Consider the following 16,853-nt stretch of genomic DNA (forward strand, 5'->3'; position numbering starts at 1 on the left):
TAAAATATGAAGACTATGTTTCCATTTCTGACAGTATACTACAAAATCTCTTTTTAAAGAGAACACTTTCACACAACTCCACTTACAGCATCCTATTCAATATTTATTCAATAGACTGGGTAATAGTATTCCATAAATGCTCTCAATCCATCCATGCGACTGTCCATAATCGCATAATAAAAATGTATCACAATGCATTGGAACGGATCAATGCAGATTTCCCATCGACTATGGTGCTCCACCGCTTCCGAGAGAAGTTCAATGGGGGAAAATTCAATTTTGTCCAAATCACTAATGGATTTCACTGATGAAGAATCTATCTATTATTCATTGATAAAATCCCCCATATTTTCACTTCAAGCATGTAGTAGTCGTTTCATTCAGAACCTTGTATCAATAATTCCTAGTCGTTTCATTCAAACCTTGTATCAATGATTCCTACTAATAGTGTAAACAAAAATTACATTAAAATGTTTTACCTATTTATAAACCAGACAGGGGATAAAAAAAAAATCTTCCCCAAAACTACAATGAAATTTAAGTACAATATTGTAGTCCCACATGAAGACTTTCATGTACATGTAAAGTAGACTGGGTGTGACATCAACTGAAAATGATCTTTCAAAGTCTAGAAAAAAAAAGAAGTCATTTTGCCTCCGACGAAGATTCTGCTAGGATCGAAAGCTTAGGCCCCTTTTTGACTTTCTAAAGTCTAGAAAAGTCAAAATGGGACTATTCTTCATTTTCTTGATACTTTCAAACTATTATCAAAACAATAAAAAAGGAAAGTTTTGTAGGAAAATAGATGGGAAATCTTTGTTATCATGTGAGCATGTGGAATGTGAAATTTGAGCATCTTTTTGAGGTTTTTATTTTCCCCAATAAGGTCAAATAGTTTGGGTTGTCAAAATAGAAAATGTTTTCTTTTTAATTTTTTTCAAAACAAGAAAAACTGGTCTTTTAATGGAGCACAAAAACTATCCACCAATTAATCAAATACATGTACAATGTAGATGTAGATGTGCTCTTAATTTCACTTGAAATTATGCGAGTATTTTTCATCCAAGAAGAGAACACTGAGTGTGTCCACATCTACTCTAGATGTACAATGTATTGACCATGCATCATTACAGGAAATCAGGGCCCTGTCTTACAAAGTGTTGCGATTGATGCAAACAACAAAGTTTAATTTGTAATATTTAGTTGTCAATAAATTCAGCACTTTTGTTTAAACTGTTGAACAACTACTGTCAGGTTCGTATTGTAACAGCAGTGTATAAAATTTTAATAACATTTTACTGGGTATCTAATATGGTAGCACTCACTATAATATTTCCCTTCAGACTCAATTGCTCAAAAATGACATTTGAAAAAAAAATCACAAGAAAGGAGTATTAATGACAATTTGAACAATTTGGTTGATCATAAAATTGGGGTATTAAAACCAACACTACGTGTAGTTGGTCTTCCTAAAGCTCCACCCTGAGGTGTTAAAATTTACCCCCTAGAGATTGAACACAACACCATAGAGTGTAAAAGTAACAATCAAAATGTGTTGTAACCTTAAAATTACACCCATGGTGTTGTACAATCTAACACTGTAAATTGAAGATTGAAATAAAATGACTTGTATTGTCCTCTACATAGGAAAAGCATTGTTTAAAACTTTATACAACGCTGTTTAACTATGTGAATCTTACAGCAGTTGTTTAACAGTAACCTTCCTTAAAGGTCAAGTCCACCCCAGAAAAATGTTGATTTGAATTAATAGAGAAAAATCAAACTAGCATAACGCTCAAAATTTCATCAAAATCCGATGTAAAATAAGAAAATTATGGCATTTTAAAGTTTCACTTATTTTTCACAAAACAGTGATATGCACAACTCAGTGACATGCAAATGAAACTGTTGATGATGTCCTTCACTCACTATTTCTTTTGTTTTTTATTGTTTGAACTAAAATACAATATTTCATTTTTTACAGATTTGACGATAGGGACCAACTTGACGGAATCATATTGTATCAAGCAATGCTAATTCCACATGTTCATGGAGGAATCAATCATTGTTTTACTTCACTGTAAAAACTGTGGTGTTAAAACTGACACCAATGGGTGTTAATAGAGGACCACACCCTCTGGTGTTAAAATTACACCCTAGAGATTGAATATAACACCAAAGAGTGTACATGTAACAACCAAAGGTGTTGCAATAACACCTATAGGTGCTAAGCTAAACTAACAGTCAATTTAACACCGGTGTAAAATCACTGGTGTGGTCCTCTATGTACACCGGTTAACACCGCAGTTTTTTGCTGTGTTGACAATGAGGAGAAAATTAGAATATTCATATTTTATGTAATAAATACAAAAGAAACAGTGAGTAGATGACGTCATCAGTCTCCTCATTTGCATACCAACCAGGATATGCATAATACTGTTTTATGAAATTAAGCAAAACTTTAAAATGTCATAACTTTCTTATTTTACATCCGATTTTGATGAAATTTTAAAGTGTTTTGCTTGTTGGATTTTTCTCTTTTTATTCAAGTCAACTTTTTGTTGGGGTGGACTTGTCCTTTAATATTAAAAAATCAAATATGAATAATTAAGCTTTGATGTTTAAAGGTTTTAAACCCTTTTTAAAACTGTTTAAACAACTGTTGTAGCCTAAGGTTCAAACATTAAACAGAATTGTATAAATGTTTTAAACACTGTTTACATGTATTTGTACATCAGTTAAACCACAGTTTTAATATCTTTTTTTCATCATTTTTATGGGGGGGAGGGAAACATTGCACAGGGGCTAGGGGCGATTTAGCTTTAGCCCCCGAAATGTTCAAAAGAGCCTTGAAACTCAAAAAGGAGCCCTGGAAAATCCCATTTTTCATTGCAATGTTAAAAGCTAATCCAATGTTAAGAACAAAAGTTGTGAAAAGTAGTCCCTGAATATATATAATTTTTTTTTTGGGGGCTGCTTCAGAACCATCATCTATACTACTGCATCAGAAAAAAATACAAGAAAGGTATGTGGGCTGAGGGCGATGTAGCCCTCCCTCCCCTCCCCCCCTAAATAAAATCTGTGATGGCATGCTCACTGTACATGCCGCTCTCCCACCGTGCCTGAGATATTGGACTGTTAGGATTCTCAGGATGGGTTTGCCTATCTCATCGAGGGTCAACAAGAAATGATGTGGATGGGTGGATGGCAAACTTAAGGGGTATTGGTTACATTGCAATAAAGACGTGTGGTAATCTCAATATAGGCGATGGAAGAGAGGGGCCATTGGGTAGGTTGTGTCTAATGCTGCTCAGTGCAAATTGTATACGGATGACTTTATAAACTGAAAACTACTGAATATTCTGTTATTGTGTGCAAATCCCAAGAATTTAAGTGTTCTGAACTTCTGGCCAGCATACAGTTGTGTATATTGTAAATTTATAAGCATATAAATCATTGGGTCCAGTGAAGAAAGTTCAACTTGTTGAGTTTTCATTTAAAACGAAAGATATTTTCAATGTACGAGAATGCAGCCTTGTAATCACTAAATACATGTACGTGTTAAATACTAAAAAAATACGCAAAAAGGTTAATACTTGCTTGAACACAAGTTTACAGTACATAATAATGGGCATTTATATAGCGCCATCTATCTAGAAATATTCTATTCCGAGGTGCGTTGTCAGAATTATTATTACCCCGGCTTTAGCTCGAGCTGCCTTTCAGTGCTCATGCATTCAAGGAATTAATCCTGCCGGTCACCCATTCACCTCACCTGGGTTGAGTGCAACACAATGTGGATAAAATTTTTGCTGAAGGAACTTATGCCATGGCTGGGATTCAAGTACATTTAGTACATGTAGTCCAGGGTCCCATCTTACAGAGGGATGTGATTGATCCAATCAGCATCAACTATATGGATGTCTGTAATTGCCATAATTTTTCCTAGAGGAAATTTCCACAATGTCCTTAAACAAAGAGGAGCACAATGAATTGTCAAGACAAGGATGTCAATGTATGAGTATACATCATATCTTGAAAATGGTTAAAAGAAACATGCATTTTAGATGTTGACATTGCTGGCTTTCCATAGTTGTGAAATTAAGATTTAATTCACCCTTAGTAAACCCTAACCAACTACTGTAAGGTTCATATACCGGTAGTTTACTGCATTGTATAAAAAAAATTAAAAAGCATTTTTTTTCAAACTGTGTACAGGTTTTGTTAGCATCAGAATCATGTTGCAACCACTTCATAACAGGCAAGGGAGGCTGTAATATCGGCAGGGAAACATGGTAATTTTATTGAGTTATCCCTATACCATCCGTGTCAAGTTCGCAAATGAAATGAGCGCTACCTGCTGCTGCTCTGTCACTGCACATTGCTAAATCATCCGTGTATTCCCTACTGCTGTGTCTTGTCAGATAAATCCTGTCCCTAGGACACCGTTCTCATTACAATCCTAATAAACTAGTTTACTGAAAACCGGTCCAGGAAAGGAAACCGGTTTGGAAGATTGCTTTGCTAGCATTTCCATTTGATCACCCCAAAAGTGGTTTTCAAAACCACTTTACGGCTACTACACAGAAATCGATCTTGTTGCTATGGGTACGCTCTCCGTTTCGCGCGAAATTTGAAACCGCAGCGTAGGCATTCTGCACACAACATGTGCGAAGATCGCTTCCCGAAGAACGGTTGTGTCCTCACTTGCGCTTAAACCAGTTTCATGATGCAAAGCGATCTTGAAAACTACATCGTGAGGTGGTTTTCTGAACCGGTTTGGAAGATCGCTTCCAAGATCGCTTCGACTGTTCTCACTACACATTAAACTAGTTTTAGGAAGGTAGTGAGAACGGTGTCTTGTTTAAGGTCGATAATGAGAACGTGGTCTTACACTCATCTCTTCTAGGGCTTGTATGTTGGGAGTTCAGCACTCTCAAAACAAATCAGTCAAAATGATTAGTTTATCAGGTCAGATGGGTGCAACTGCTATTCTAGTCATATTTACTAGAACAGAAATATTTCTGACTAGAATATATGTCAGAAATGTGACTAGACATTGCACCCAGCTGACTATGGATCTGGTCAATTTGACTGATTTGTTTTGAGAGTGTGGAAAAAGTAAGGTGGGCAGATCCAAGATTTAACAGAAGGGGGCACTTTAAAAATTAATTGGCAAGCAATAGAACTGATATCACCTCTTACAGAGAGAATTTCCCATTTAATTAAGAAAAAAAGACAAGCAAGAAAGTGGGGCATTCACGCTTTGCCTCATGGATACATGCCTGATAATGGAGGGGGCTTTTGTTATTTTCTGACATACAAACTGTAGCTAGAAGGTAGAAGAGAATGTGCTATACTGAAATGTTGTAATACCATGATTCTGTACAGGTAAAAAACAATAACTACTGGCAATGATGAAATGTGTACATAGCTCTAGTCTGTATCCACAATAATGTTTTTAAATCCATCTCTCATCTATTGTATCTATTCACTCTTGACTTTTTCTACATATATTTCTATATTTGCTGCTGTTATTTGTTTGGTTGTTATTGTAAATTTACGTAACTACATTGTTTGATTATAAACATACTCAGTTCAGTTCCTTGGACCTTGGAAAATGGAATCATATATTGAAAATTCATGTTTTTAAACCAAATGTAAATAAAATATGCATTTTATATTAAAGTGGTATGGGATTTCTTTTTTATTTCCAGTCTTTAAATACCTTTGTTTATCACATTTTTATTGTATTTGTTGTTTTCCACTTAAGCAGGAACATGTTTCTCATCTTTTTATCAAATACTATCTAGTTCAACATTGTTTCTCTCTCCAAATCAAGCAAAAAGTGTTGACCTAATACTAAAAAAGAGCCCGAGAAATTAAAAAAGGGCCCTAAAAACCCACATTCACTGCAATGTTATAGCTTATTCAATATAGAACATTTATATAGGCAGAGGGTTTCAAAAAGTAGCCCCCCCCAAAAAAAAAAAAAAAAGGAGAAATATGCCTCATCCACATAGGCCTGCACAATATTATTTTTTCTTATCTGAAGAGGTCACAGCTCTAGTTTTTTTTTCATGATACAGCAAACTAGCGATGGATGGCCATGAATCCAACGGCCTCTTCATAGAAGGTCAGTGAGGCTGTTCTCACTACGTTCCTAAAACTAGTTTACTGGGAACCGGTTCAGAAAGCCAGTTTGGAAGATCGCTTTGCTAGCGTTCTCACTTGATCACACGAAAGTGGTTTTCAAAATCACTTCACGTATAGCGCTCTTGTTGCTATGGAAACGCTCTCAGTGGGGAGACACGTTTCGCGCGAAATTCGAAACCGCAGCATAGGCATTCTACACCTGTCGTGTGGAGTAGCGCGCTCAAAATGTGCGAAGATCGCTTCCCGAAGAACGGTTGTGTCCTCACTGACGCTAAAACCACTTTTCCGATGCGAAGCGATCTTGAAAACTACATCGCGAGGTGGTCTTCCAAACTGGTTTGGAAGAGCGCTTCCAAGAGCGCTTCGACCGTTCTCACTTAGCGTTAAACTAGTTTCCACTAAACTAGTTTCCACTAAACTAGTTTAAGGAACTGAGTGAGAACAGCCTCAGTGATACAGGTAGTATCTTGCATGCACCACACACACAGGTGTCGTAGATTATAAGTCTATGAATATTCCTAGTCAGGACCTGATGGTCCTTCGCATGTGTTTATTTTCATTAAATGTGGATGGTGAGGTTTGTGGCATAAAGGCAATTATCAAAACCAGAATTCAAAAAAGGAAAATGAATGTTGCATTTTTGGGGAATACATGTATATGGAGATAAAGAGTAAACCCAATACATATAAAATTGATATGGACATTTTTATCAGACAAAACAATAAAGCATTAAAGGATTTATTTATAGCAGGTAGATTTTTCCCTGACCTATTATTAAACACTTTTATGCCAATGACCTACATATATAGAGCTGAAAGATCGCTCTACATACATGTAGATCAGGGCCCCGTCTTACAAAGAGTTACGATTAATCCAATCAATCGTAACTCTATGGAAATCCATCGGTGTCATAATTTTTTCTATAAAATTTGCACAATATCCTTTGTAAACAAAGAGAAGCACAGTGACTTTTCAAGAAAAAAATGAATGAATGAATATACATCATAGTTAGTAAATTTTCTGAACAAACATGAATAATGCATGTTGACGTTGCTGGCCGTCCATAGTTGCGATTGATCAGATCAATTGTAAGTCTTTGTAAGACGGGGGCCCTGGGCCCTGCCTTACAAAGAGTTACGATTGATCCGATCAACCTAAACTATATGTACATGCATATGGAAATCCAACAATGACATTAAAAAGAATTTCCAGGAAATTTGCACAATGTCCTTTGTAAGCAAAAAAAAAAAGCACACTGAATTTCCAAGAAAACGATGAATGTATTACTCAACATCATATCTAGAAAATATTTTTTGAACAAACATGCATTTTGGATGTTGACATTGCTGGCCATAGTTGTGACTGATTGGATCAATCGTGACTCCTTGTATGACATGGCACAGGAGCTTACCCACTTTACTCACTGGCAATTGTGTATTATTACCTCCGCTGACACAAAATAGGAAGTAATTTAAATTCACGAGGAGATGTAGTGAGCAATAATTTCCCAAGAGAGGCTTTAAAATCATGGTCAAAATCTACTATACCACCATCCAACAGACTGCAAAATGCGAAAAAACAGAGTCATTACCAGTATTTTTTACAATGACCTACAAATAACTAATCATTATGTGGTCTGCCATAATGTATGCAGATCACCTATTATTTTGGGTGGTATTTTTAAGAGTGCACATCTAGTATGGTGGTGGATTGTATAGCTACAAGCGTACAAAACACTTTTCATAAAATCAAATCATATCAAACACAGTATTTTCTGACAATTCATCAAACTTCCACAAATATCCCTACAAAAATAATGATCTAACATATTTGCAGAGATCCAATTTCTTTTTCTAGATATCAGCTTTGGATCGCACCCCTCTCAACAGCACTGTTTTTGGTAACTTTACAATGGCACTATAATACTGAATATGTCTTTTCTGTGTGAAAAGTGCGAAAATTTACAATGATTGGCTATTTTTACCATATTTTTTTGTATTTTGAGAAAATAAAGACTTAGAAAATGTGTTCTTGACCCTTTCTCATCATCGTTCTAATCGAAATTCCTTTGGAAGGATGTTGCGAAGTACTATCAGGCGTATGGAATTATTTTGTGGTGTTTGAATGCACGCTTTGGCAACTGCTGGTCAGTATTAATATTCAATTCAAACAAACATTTCATTACATTTTTCGTAAACATTAATACATGTTGGGTTTAATAAAGAAGAAGGCGTATACCCTAAAAGCTGAGGCTTGTGGCAGGAATGCCTATAAGGCCTTATCCACTGAAATAACAAAAATAAACATTTATAATGATGTAAGATAATTTTGATTGGCACATATACAGTATTTATTCATTTGAATAAGAGCACTGTTAAAAACTAATTCAACAACAATGTAGGAGAGATAATTTATTTTCTACAGTAATGCTTGTTTTTGGCAGACAGGGTCATAAAACAAGTTGACAACCGAGGTCACTCCAGGACAACATAAACAATTCGTCAACCGAGGTCAATCCAGGACAACTTCCTCATGAATGCCTGATACAACAAAGATGTACATCCTAAGCCACACATATGTCAGACCCTAGTCCTGTGCATAGAGTCCGCCCCAGAAAAAAAAAAGTTGAATTCAATCAATAGAGAAAATCCAACAAACAAACTAAACTGACAACATCAAAATCGGATCATGTGACATGCAAATTAAGAGAGAGTTGATGATGTCACTCTCTCACTTTCTATGTTTCTTTTGTTTGAATTATACAATATTGCAATTACAGATTTGATAATAAACCACTACATGTATCTTACATTTTACACTGCATGGATGTTGTATTTGTAGTATAGGGCCTATTAAGTACAAGTACAGTATGTAAATTCCAGACCTTCACTACTCGGTTTAAGCTCTTTAATTGCAGCAGATAATTTTCATTTTTCAATATTCCATTTATTCCATAATTTTTTTAAATGTACATTTCACTTCCATGCAGGCAGCGTGTAGCAATGTGAGAGGTTCACTGCCAACCAGCACCTGGCACATTTGTAGTCTGTACACAAAGACCCTTTAAAACACTAAACAATGGACACACTTTCATTAATAGCCTTTGAATTAAATCGAGTGACTGATGCATACATGTACATGTAGCTAAGTACAGCTTCAACATTTGGCAGCAGCTGACATTTCAGATTCAGATATTTACATAAATGTATGTAGAAACACATAAATTTTCATTTTGCATTGTTATTGTATTGTTTTAAAGGGATGGATTGACTGTGTTGAAAGAAAAAATAATGTCTTCTGACAGCATAGGAGTTGGTAATGGGTATACATTTTTAAATAGCCTAATTCATGAAAGTAAAAGTAACAAATAATTAAAGGGGATGTTCACCCAGACGATAGTTTGGTTTCAATAAAAAAAGTGATGAAAAATAATGGTGAGGTTTAATGAATATCCATTAAAGAATATTAAAGAGTTATGAATTTAACTTTATTTTATTGTTGTTTTTATGTACCGGTACTGTGTGAAATACATGTACTTGTTTGGTTTAACTAAATTTACAATATTAGCAGTTTCAGATTATTTTCAATTTGCTTTCTTCATATATTGTTTATGGTTCCATGTTGTTATTTTTGTCTTGCTATATTATTGAATTGATATTGAAGGCACTTACAATGATGAATAATTGCAATCAGCAATAATGACCACTGCATTGGATATCAGCCAAATGCTATTCATTATCCTAATGACGAAAAACCCCTGAAAAGTTTGTTATTGTCAAAAGAGAGTTCTACATTTATCTGAAAGATATATGGAATTATTTTGCGACATTTCTATGTTTACATGCCTACATGTATGTAGACAGTCAAGACATTTTCATTTTACTTCTATTGGTCAATCAAAATGAATAGGCCTATCAACCTCATGACATTTCCATAAATCCACTCATAATTTTCATTAAATATATCAAGTTAAATTTTTGTTAGTAATTCATTTGCAAAAGCTGACAAAGATACAAAAAGTGCATGACTTTCATTCAATGTAATTAATACTGTATAGCCTTTCTGCAGTCGATCTGATACTGAATCTCACACAGCTTCAAGCAAGTATGAATGAAAGCAATATTGTGCAATATCAAAATAACGCAGGTGTAATATTACAGATTTTTTATTATTACACTCCCAGCCATATCTCATTCGCAATCTAGTTCACATCACAATGATGCACCCCACGCACAGGGCGCTCGGTGCTGCCGTCGTCGGCTTGGCACGCAAGGTGTCACTCTCCTCACGTTTCTCATATTAGCACCTTTTCTCTGTTGTGAAAGTGTCACATGATCATGTCACCTGAGAATGAGCATGTATCGTGATAACATTCTTGTCTGATTAAGCACGGTTTTCTGAAGACACATGAGTAGAACCTGCCCAACATACATGTACAATAGAAATACATCATGTGATCACATTTGAACTGTGTACGAGTAATGTGTGAGATTGCTTGTGCTGTCCTTCCGTCATCAATGAGTTCTACCGGTATACAGTGTAAACTACTGTTATGCATACATGTATATGAGTAGCTTAAAAATAATCTTTACGGCCAACATAGAGAGAGACAAGTTCAACCCACATGTGTTTCATTTTTAAAAGAAGCAATTCACATCTATATGTTTCTGTTATTTCACCCCAACAAAAAGTGGTTTTGAATAAAAAGAGAATAATCAAGCAGGTATACATGTAATTGATGCTAAAAATTTCATTGTTAATTGGATATTAAAAAAGAAAGTAAATTTTAAATTTTCGCCACAAAGTTTGCACAAAACAGAACTTAAAAGCAAAACAAATTCCAGAGTCGATGATGTCACTCACTTAAAATTAAATATGCAATTTTTCATTTTTTACAGAAATAAGGAAGTGTTCTTTTTATGATTACCAATAGGTTGCAACAATGGCAACTATATTCATGGAGAAATCAAACATTGTTTCATATTACATGTATACAAGGAAAACTTATTGTACATTTGTATAACAATTTTGTATTAATAGTGAGTGGATTACAGCGTTGGGCTCAATTACTTTCTTCAATTACAATTACGTAATTGAAGAAATGTTCAATAACAATTACTTTTCAATCAAATTCCTTTTTTTTCAATTACAAATATCAATTACTTTCGTCAGCTACAATTTCAATTACTTTCTACAAAAGTAATAAATGAAATATATTTGTATTTTGTATGTACTAAGGTTAGTACTTATTTCAACATAATTCTAAGTTACAGAGAAACTGACAAAATGAAGGTTTATATTAAAGAGCACGGATTCTGCCTATTACACTCTTTGAAGCTGAAGCAGTTGACATGAAAAAGTCATGAAATTAAATCATAAATTAAGTAAGTTTGTAAATTAATTGAATGTAATCAAATTAATTGACAGTAAGTAAATTACATTTTTTCAATTACAATTACAATTACTTTCCCTTTCAAAATTTTAAATACAATTACAATTACTAAAAAAAAAAATAATTAATTACATAATTGATCAATTACCTTGTAACTGAGCCTAACCCTGGTGGATATCATGGGTTTCCTCATTTGCATACTGACTAGGATGTGTGTGTAACTTTCTTGCACAATGAAGCAAAAGTTTAAAACATCACAAGATCATTATTTCACATTTGACTTTGATGAAAATTTTAGCATACTAGTTTGATTTTTCCTCTTTATTACATGTATGTAGAATCAACTTTATACTAGGGTGGACTTGCCCTTTCACAATTAAAGGAAGACTGTCCATTCATTTCTGAAATAAAAATGCAGATTCTACCATTCTACTATAGTCTTCATGCAGAGCTCTAGTGACTTCTAGTCTCAATACGTCAGAATACACAGAATAACATTTTAGGTTGTTTGTTTCCATAATTAATAATGCATTGCTCATGAATCAGTTTTGACATACAAGGTGCTGTCAAAATGAAAATTTTAGCATAGTATGCCAAAATGAAAATTTTAGCATACTAGTTTGATTTTTCCTCTTTATTACATGTATGTAGAATCAACTTTATACTAGGGTGGACTTGCCCTTTCACAATTAAAGGAAGACTGTCCATTTATTTCTGAAATAAAAATGCAGATTCTACCATTCTACTATAGTCTTCATGCAGAGCTCTAGTGACTTCTAGTCTCAATACGTCAGAATACACAGAATAACATTTTAGGTTGTTTCCATAATTAATAATGCATTGCTCATGAATCAGTTTTGACATACAAGGTGCTGTCAAAATGAAACTTGATTCTAAGAGTAGCCTACATTCTAAATTTACTATGACTCCATTCTCATCTTAATCCTATAACTACTATATAGTGAAAACCAGTTCAGTTGGAAACTAGTTTTAACATACTGTACATACATGTACAACATGTAATGGGGATGCTTAAAGCAGTCTTCATGTACATGTAGGAAGCGATCTTGAGTGGGCTTTCAATAGAAAATTACTTCTTTATAAATGCTGTATTTTTTTCTTCAAGTTGTAAAGTTGGATAAAAGACAAATAAAAGAGTGTCTTAAAAAGGGATGCTCAGGGCTGAACATTTTTATTTTAAACAATTACTAAGTAGAGTAAATTTAACAGCAAAATGCTGAAAATTTAATCAAAATCTTATATTAAACAATTATTGAATATTAAAGTTTAGCAATATATTGTGAAAACAGTTATATGCAAGTCGTCTTGAACATTCATTAGATGGGCTGATGATGTCACATCCCACTTTCCATTTTCTTATGTTATTACATGAAGTCATAATTGTTTCATTTTTTTCATGTGTGAATGATTGTCTCCCTTGTAATGATTGCAGCAATGAATATCAAATGCACTTTAATAATCAGTTGTTATTCCAATATTTTTTATTCTTTAAGGAAATGTTTGTATAAACCTAATTCCATATAATAAAATACAAAAGAACAAAAGAGGGTGTGATTATTTTCAGCTTGGAGTACCATTTTAACACTATAGTTTGTGGACTGCTTGGAAATTTCATGGAGATTACACAGTGTGCACATCTCATGCTTGAGTGAACCCCAACTTTAAATCCTTTTTTTTCACTGCATTTTTTTAAGCTTGTCCAGAATTCTTCCGAATTCAATTGAGTACTTGTGTGTGGGTATTGTTGATAAATTTTAAGAATTTAAATATCAAAGCTTAGAATGTGCATTTTCAATCTCATTACAAATCTCCAAATTAATTTTTGGCAACTTACTGTTTGTTTGGGGGGATGGCTGGTTACGTATTTTCTCTTGAAAGTGTGATATGATGTAAAACATTGCAAGAAGGGTTTCAGTTTGTTATCAAAGGACAATATCTTTATAATTGTATGTTGCATGTTTCTTCCCCGTTTCATTATCTGTTCATCTCTTCATGTCTCAGAGTTTTGCAGCACAGCACTTACGATTTGATTGCAAGAATTTCAAACAGCATCATGTCACACTCTGTGACCTGCCCCCACACCCCACCCCCACCCCCATCAATTCTAAAGACAAGAACATTTCAAGCCATCGCTATTTGAGCATTTACATGTATGTGCATATTTGGGTCAGAAAAAGTGACATGACCTCCAAATTATATACAATGTATAAAATATTGATGGCTAATTTCTTTCGATTCTTTCAGTAACATAGCACAACTATGTACTGATGATGACTATCAAAAATGTACATAAAGACTTTTCCCCAGAGACCTTTTTTTCTCATGTCAGTCTGCCAGTAGGTGGTACAATGGTATTAAGCATGAATACAGAAGAAGTATGAAGATCTATCATAGAGAAATTAAAGCACCAGGTGGTCTTTAATAAATGTCCACATCTGAATGCATTCCATCTCTATAATAGGCTCCATGGGAATATGTGGCCTTGAACATTAAAGCTTTTTGTTACTTGGGTGTGGGTTGAGAAGCTAAAATTGTATCACTTTGACTCAGTAATACTGATGACTGATGAGTAGGCCTAATTATGATGGTGAAGAAGGTGACGATGATGACGACAATGATGGTTGTAGGCCTAATGATGATGTATAGGAGGAGGAAGATGATAATGATGATGGTAATAATGATGAGGATGATATGGTAATGATGATGATGATGATTGTGGTCATGATAATGAAGATAGTGGTGATGATGATGATTGTCATGAATGATGATGATGAAGATGATGGTGATGATGGTGGTGGTGCGTTGTGGTGGTGGTGGTGATGATGATGATTGTGATTGTGGTAATGATGAAGATGATGATGATGATGATGATGATCATCATCATCATTCATGGTAATGAGCACCATGAATATGATGAAAAGTACAAAATAATCTTAACAAAAATCATGAAAACAAAATTTAACAAAAATGATGTTGGTAACATAATTGATGGTGAAACATTCATAAGTATCCAATCCATAAACAAGCATTGTGGTGTTGGAGGTTGTGGTTGTGGTGGTGGAGGAGATAATGATGATGAAGATGAAGATAAAGATGATGAAGATAATGATGATGAAGATAATGATGATGATGATGAATGATATCTGATGATGGCAATGCTGCTCAAAAACATTAAGGATAACTCTGTTTTAATTACATGTATACAAGCCAATCATGATACACCAATACCGGTAATCAATACAAATAATGAAAATTATAGCAATATAGGAATATTGATGATAAAGAATTAGGCCTACTCCCAAGATGAAAACAAATTTTTAATCAAAGATATGAACAAGGATGAAAATATCAAAAAAGCATTCTCATGCCGTATTCCATACCTTTAGTTGTTTGTATTTCTTCTTTGCACTGTTGAGGTCTTCATGGACTTTGTCAAGAAGCCAAATAAGAAATTCTTGTGCATCATGCTGGTCATTTCCTCTGTACTGACTGCCATGTCGCGCCACTATTCGCTTGAATTCCGTAGTATGATGAGGTGAATATTTGCAACTCCAGATAGCTTTCAGGAGAACGGCCAACTGCTCTGTCACTTCTCCTTTGGTTCCAAACTTTTTGCTTAGTTTCTTGGAATGTGAGAGATCCCCTCTATATTGCTCCAACACAAAGTATTCTGCCAGAACGTCCGTATTGCTCAGACATTGGACAATGGCATTCATGAAACAAGTGTTGCCATGGTTACGGAGACCAGACAGCCCCGGGACGCGTCCATGGAGAAGGACTGGGCTGCAAGGTGGGGAAGTAGGATGATGGCCATCAGTGTTCCCATTCACGATGCTGCTTCCCGACGATCCATCTTGAATGTTGGGCCCTTTTCCTTCTTCCATACTCCCGATCTGCCGCACCATCTTTTGGATAAGCGAACCAAATGCTTTAAAAGAAGGCTTTCGGGACAGTTTCTTTTTACCAGGACTTCCAACTGATGAGGAGAAAGAAGTATTCTGGCTCTGATCCCCAGCATCATTACCTACGCCCACCTTATGCGTGCTGCCATGGGAGTTTGCGCGTCGGATGTTTGGACGAGGACTCGATCCCCTCGAACCCACACTGTAGCCTCGAAACCTCTCATCATCCACAGGACTATTGCTACGGTGCACTGACGTGCCTCTACTTTCTGTCTGCAATGTCCTTGACTTTGAATTTGATGCAATAGTTTGTGAACGTTGGACATTCATGTTTGCACGATAAGCATAATCAATATCAGATCCGAACTGAAAACTTGATGCTCTAACAACAGAATGATGAGCGTCAGTTCTTTGATTCTGACACAAGTAGATATCTTCCCTAGATTTATGACTATAATGAAGGCTATCTCCTGCACTGTTTTGACGATTGTACGCTGGTCTTGATGAATATCCATCTCCCTTATCACTCGGTGAATGAAATGTACCCCTCTGCTGCTTTCCTTTTGATCGTGGCAAACTGGCAGTTTTACGTTTCCAAAGTTCTTCATCAAGGTTTGATTCCCTACTGACCTGGCCTCTAGCTTGACGTCTTGTGGTATTCCTTGGTAATGTATAATCCTCACGATATTGATGCTGATGCTCAAATCTCGATGACCCATTCTGATAAAGAAACTCCTCTCCGCTCCTGCTGATCCTCGTCGACCCGGGCTCTCTACTTGCCTCAGCGTAGGCTGCCCGCATAGCAGCCGGTACGCTCCCGTTACTCCTGCTGTTGAAGCCGGGTCCATTCTGAGATTCGGTGATGGAGAAGTTCAGCGCTGCATCAGAAGAAGATCGGCCATAGATTGGCCTGTGACTGTATGCCATTTTGCAGATAGTCTTTCAGTCACTGGATCATATTCTCTAATTCTGGTTTAATAGCCTTTAATAGCAGGAGTTCATCTCCGTCCAACTTCGATCTCATTGACCATCAATAGCTGCAGTCGTCCTTTCAAATTGAACTAACAATTTAATAGCGAATCTGTGGACCTGCGCTGTCAATGCACGTAGATGGTGCTGTTTCTGTTTTCCAAGTCAAGGAAGTAAATTTTGAAAGGAGATTGCTAATAGTTTCATGCAGGCCATTACTATTTCTTCCTACTCTTGCTCCTGTTGTTTATTTTATTTTTGTTTCACCACGATCACTCTTTAATCCCAAAATGATTAATATAATTTGTTTTAACAAAAAATAACACGATTCTCATCAACTTAAAATCATATACTTAATATACTTTTTTAGAATAAAATTATATTCAATGAGAGTGAAACCATATAAACCACAA

The 16,853-nt window shown here is 35.3% G+C and overlaps 1 protein-coding gene across 1 annotated transcript; it reads right to left on the reverse strand.

The window, feature by feature from the left end:
• Positions 1-12,970: 12,970 nt before the first annotated feature.
• LOC129270247 (uncharacterized) lies at positions 12,971-16,544 on the reverse strand. The gene has a single exon (XM_054907647.2). It carries the CDS (start codon positions 16,396-16,398, stop codon positions 14,932-14,934), a length of 1,467 nt encoding a protein of 488 aa, XP_054763622.2. The 5' UTR covers positions 16,399-16,544; the 3' UTR covers positions 12,971-14,931.
• Positions 16,545-16,853: the final 309 nt, after the last annotated feature.

This window comes from Lytechinus pictus, chromosome 10 (assembly GCF_037042905.1).
Source record: "Lytechinus pictus isolate F3 Inbred chromosome 10, Lp3.0, whole genome shotgun sequence".
NCBI classification, from domain to species: Eukaryota; Metazoa; Echinodermata; class Echinoidea; order Temnopleuroida; family Toxopneustidae; genus Lytechinus; species Lytechinus pictus.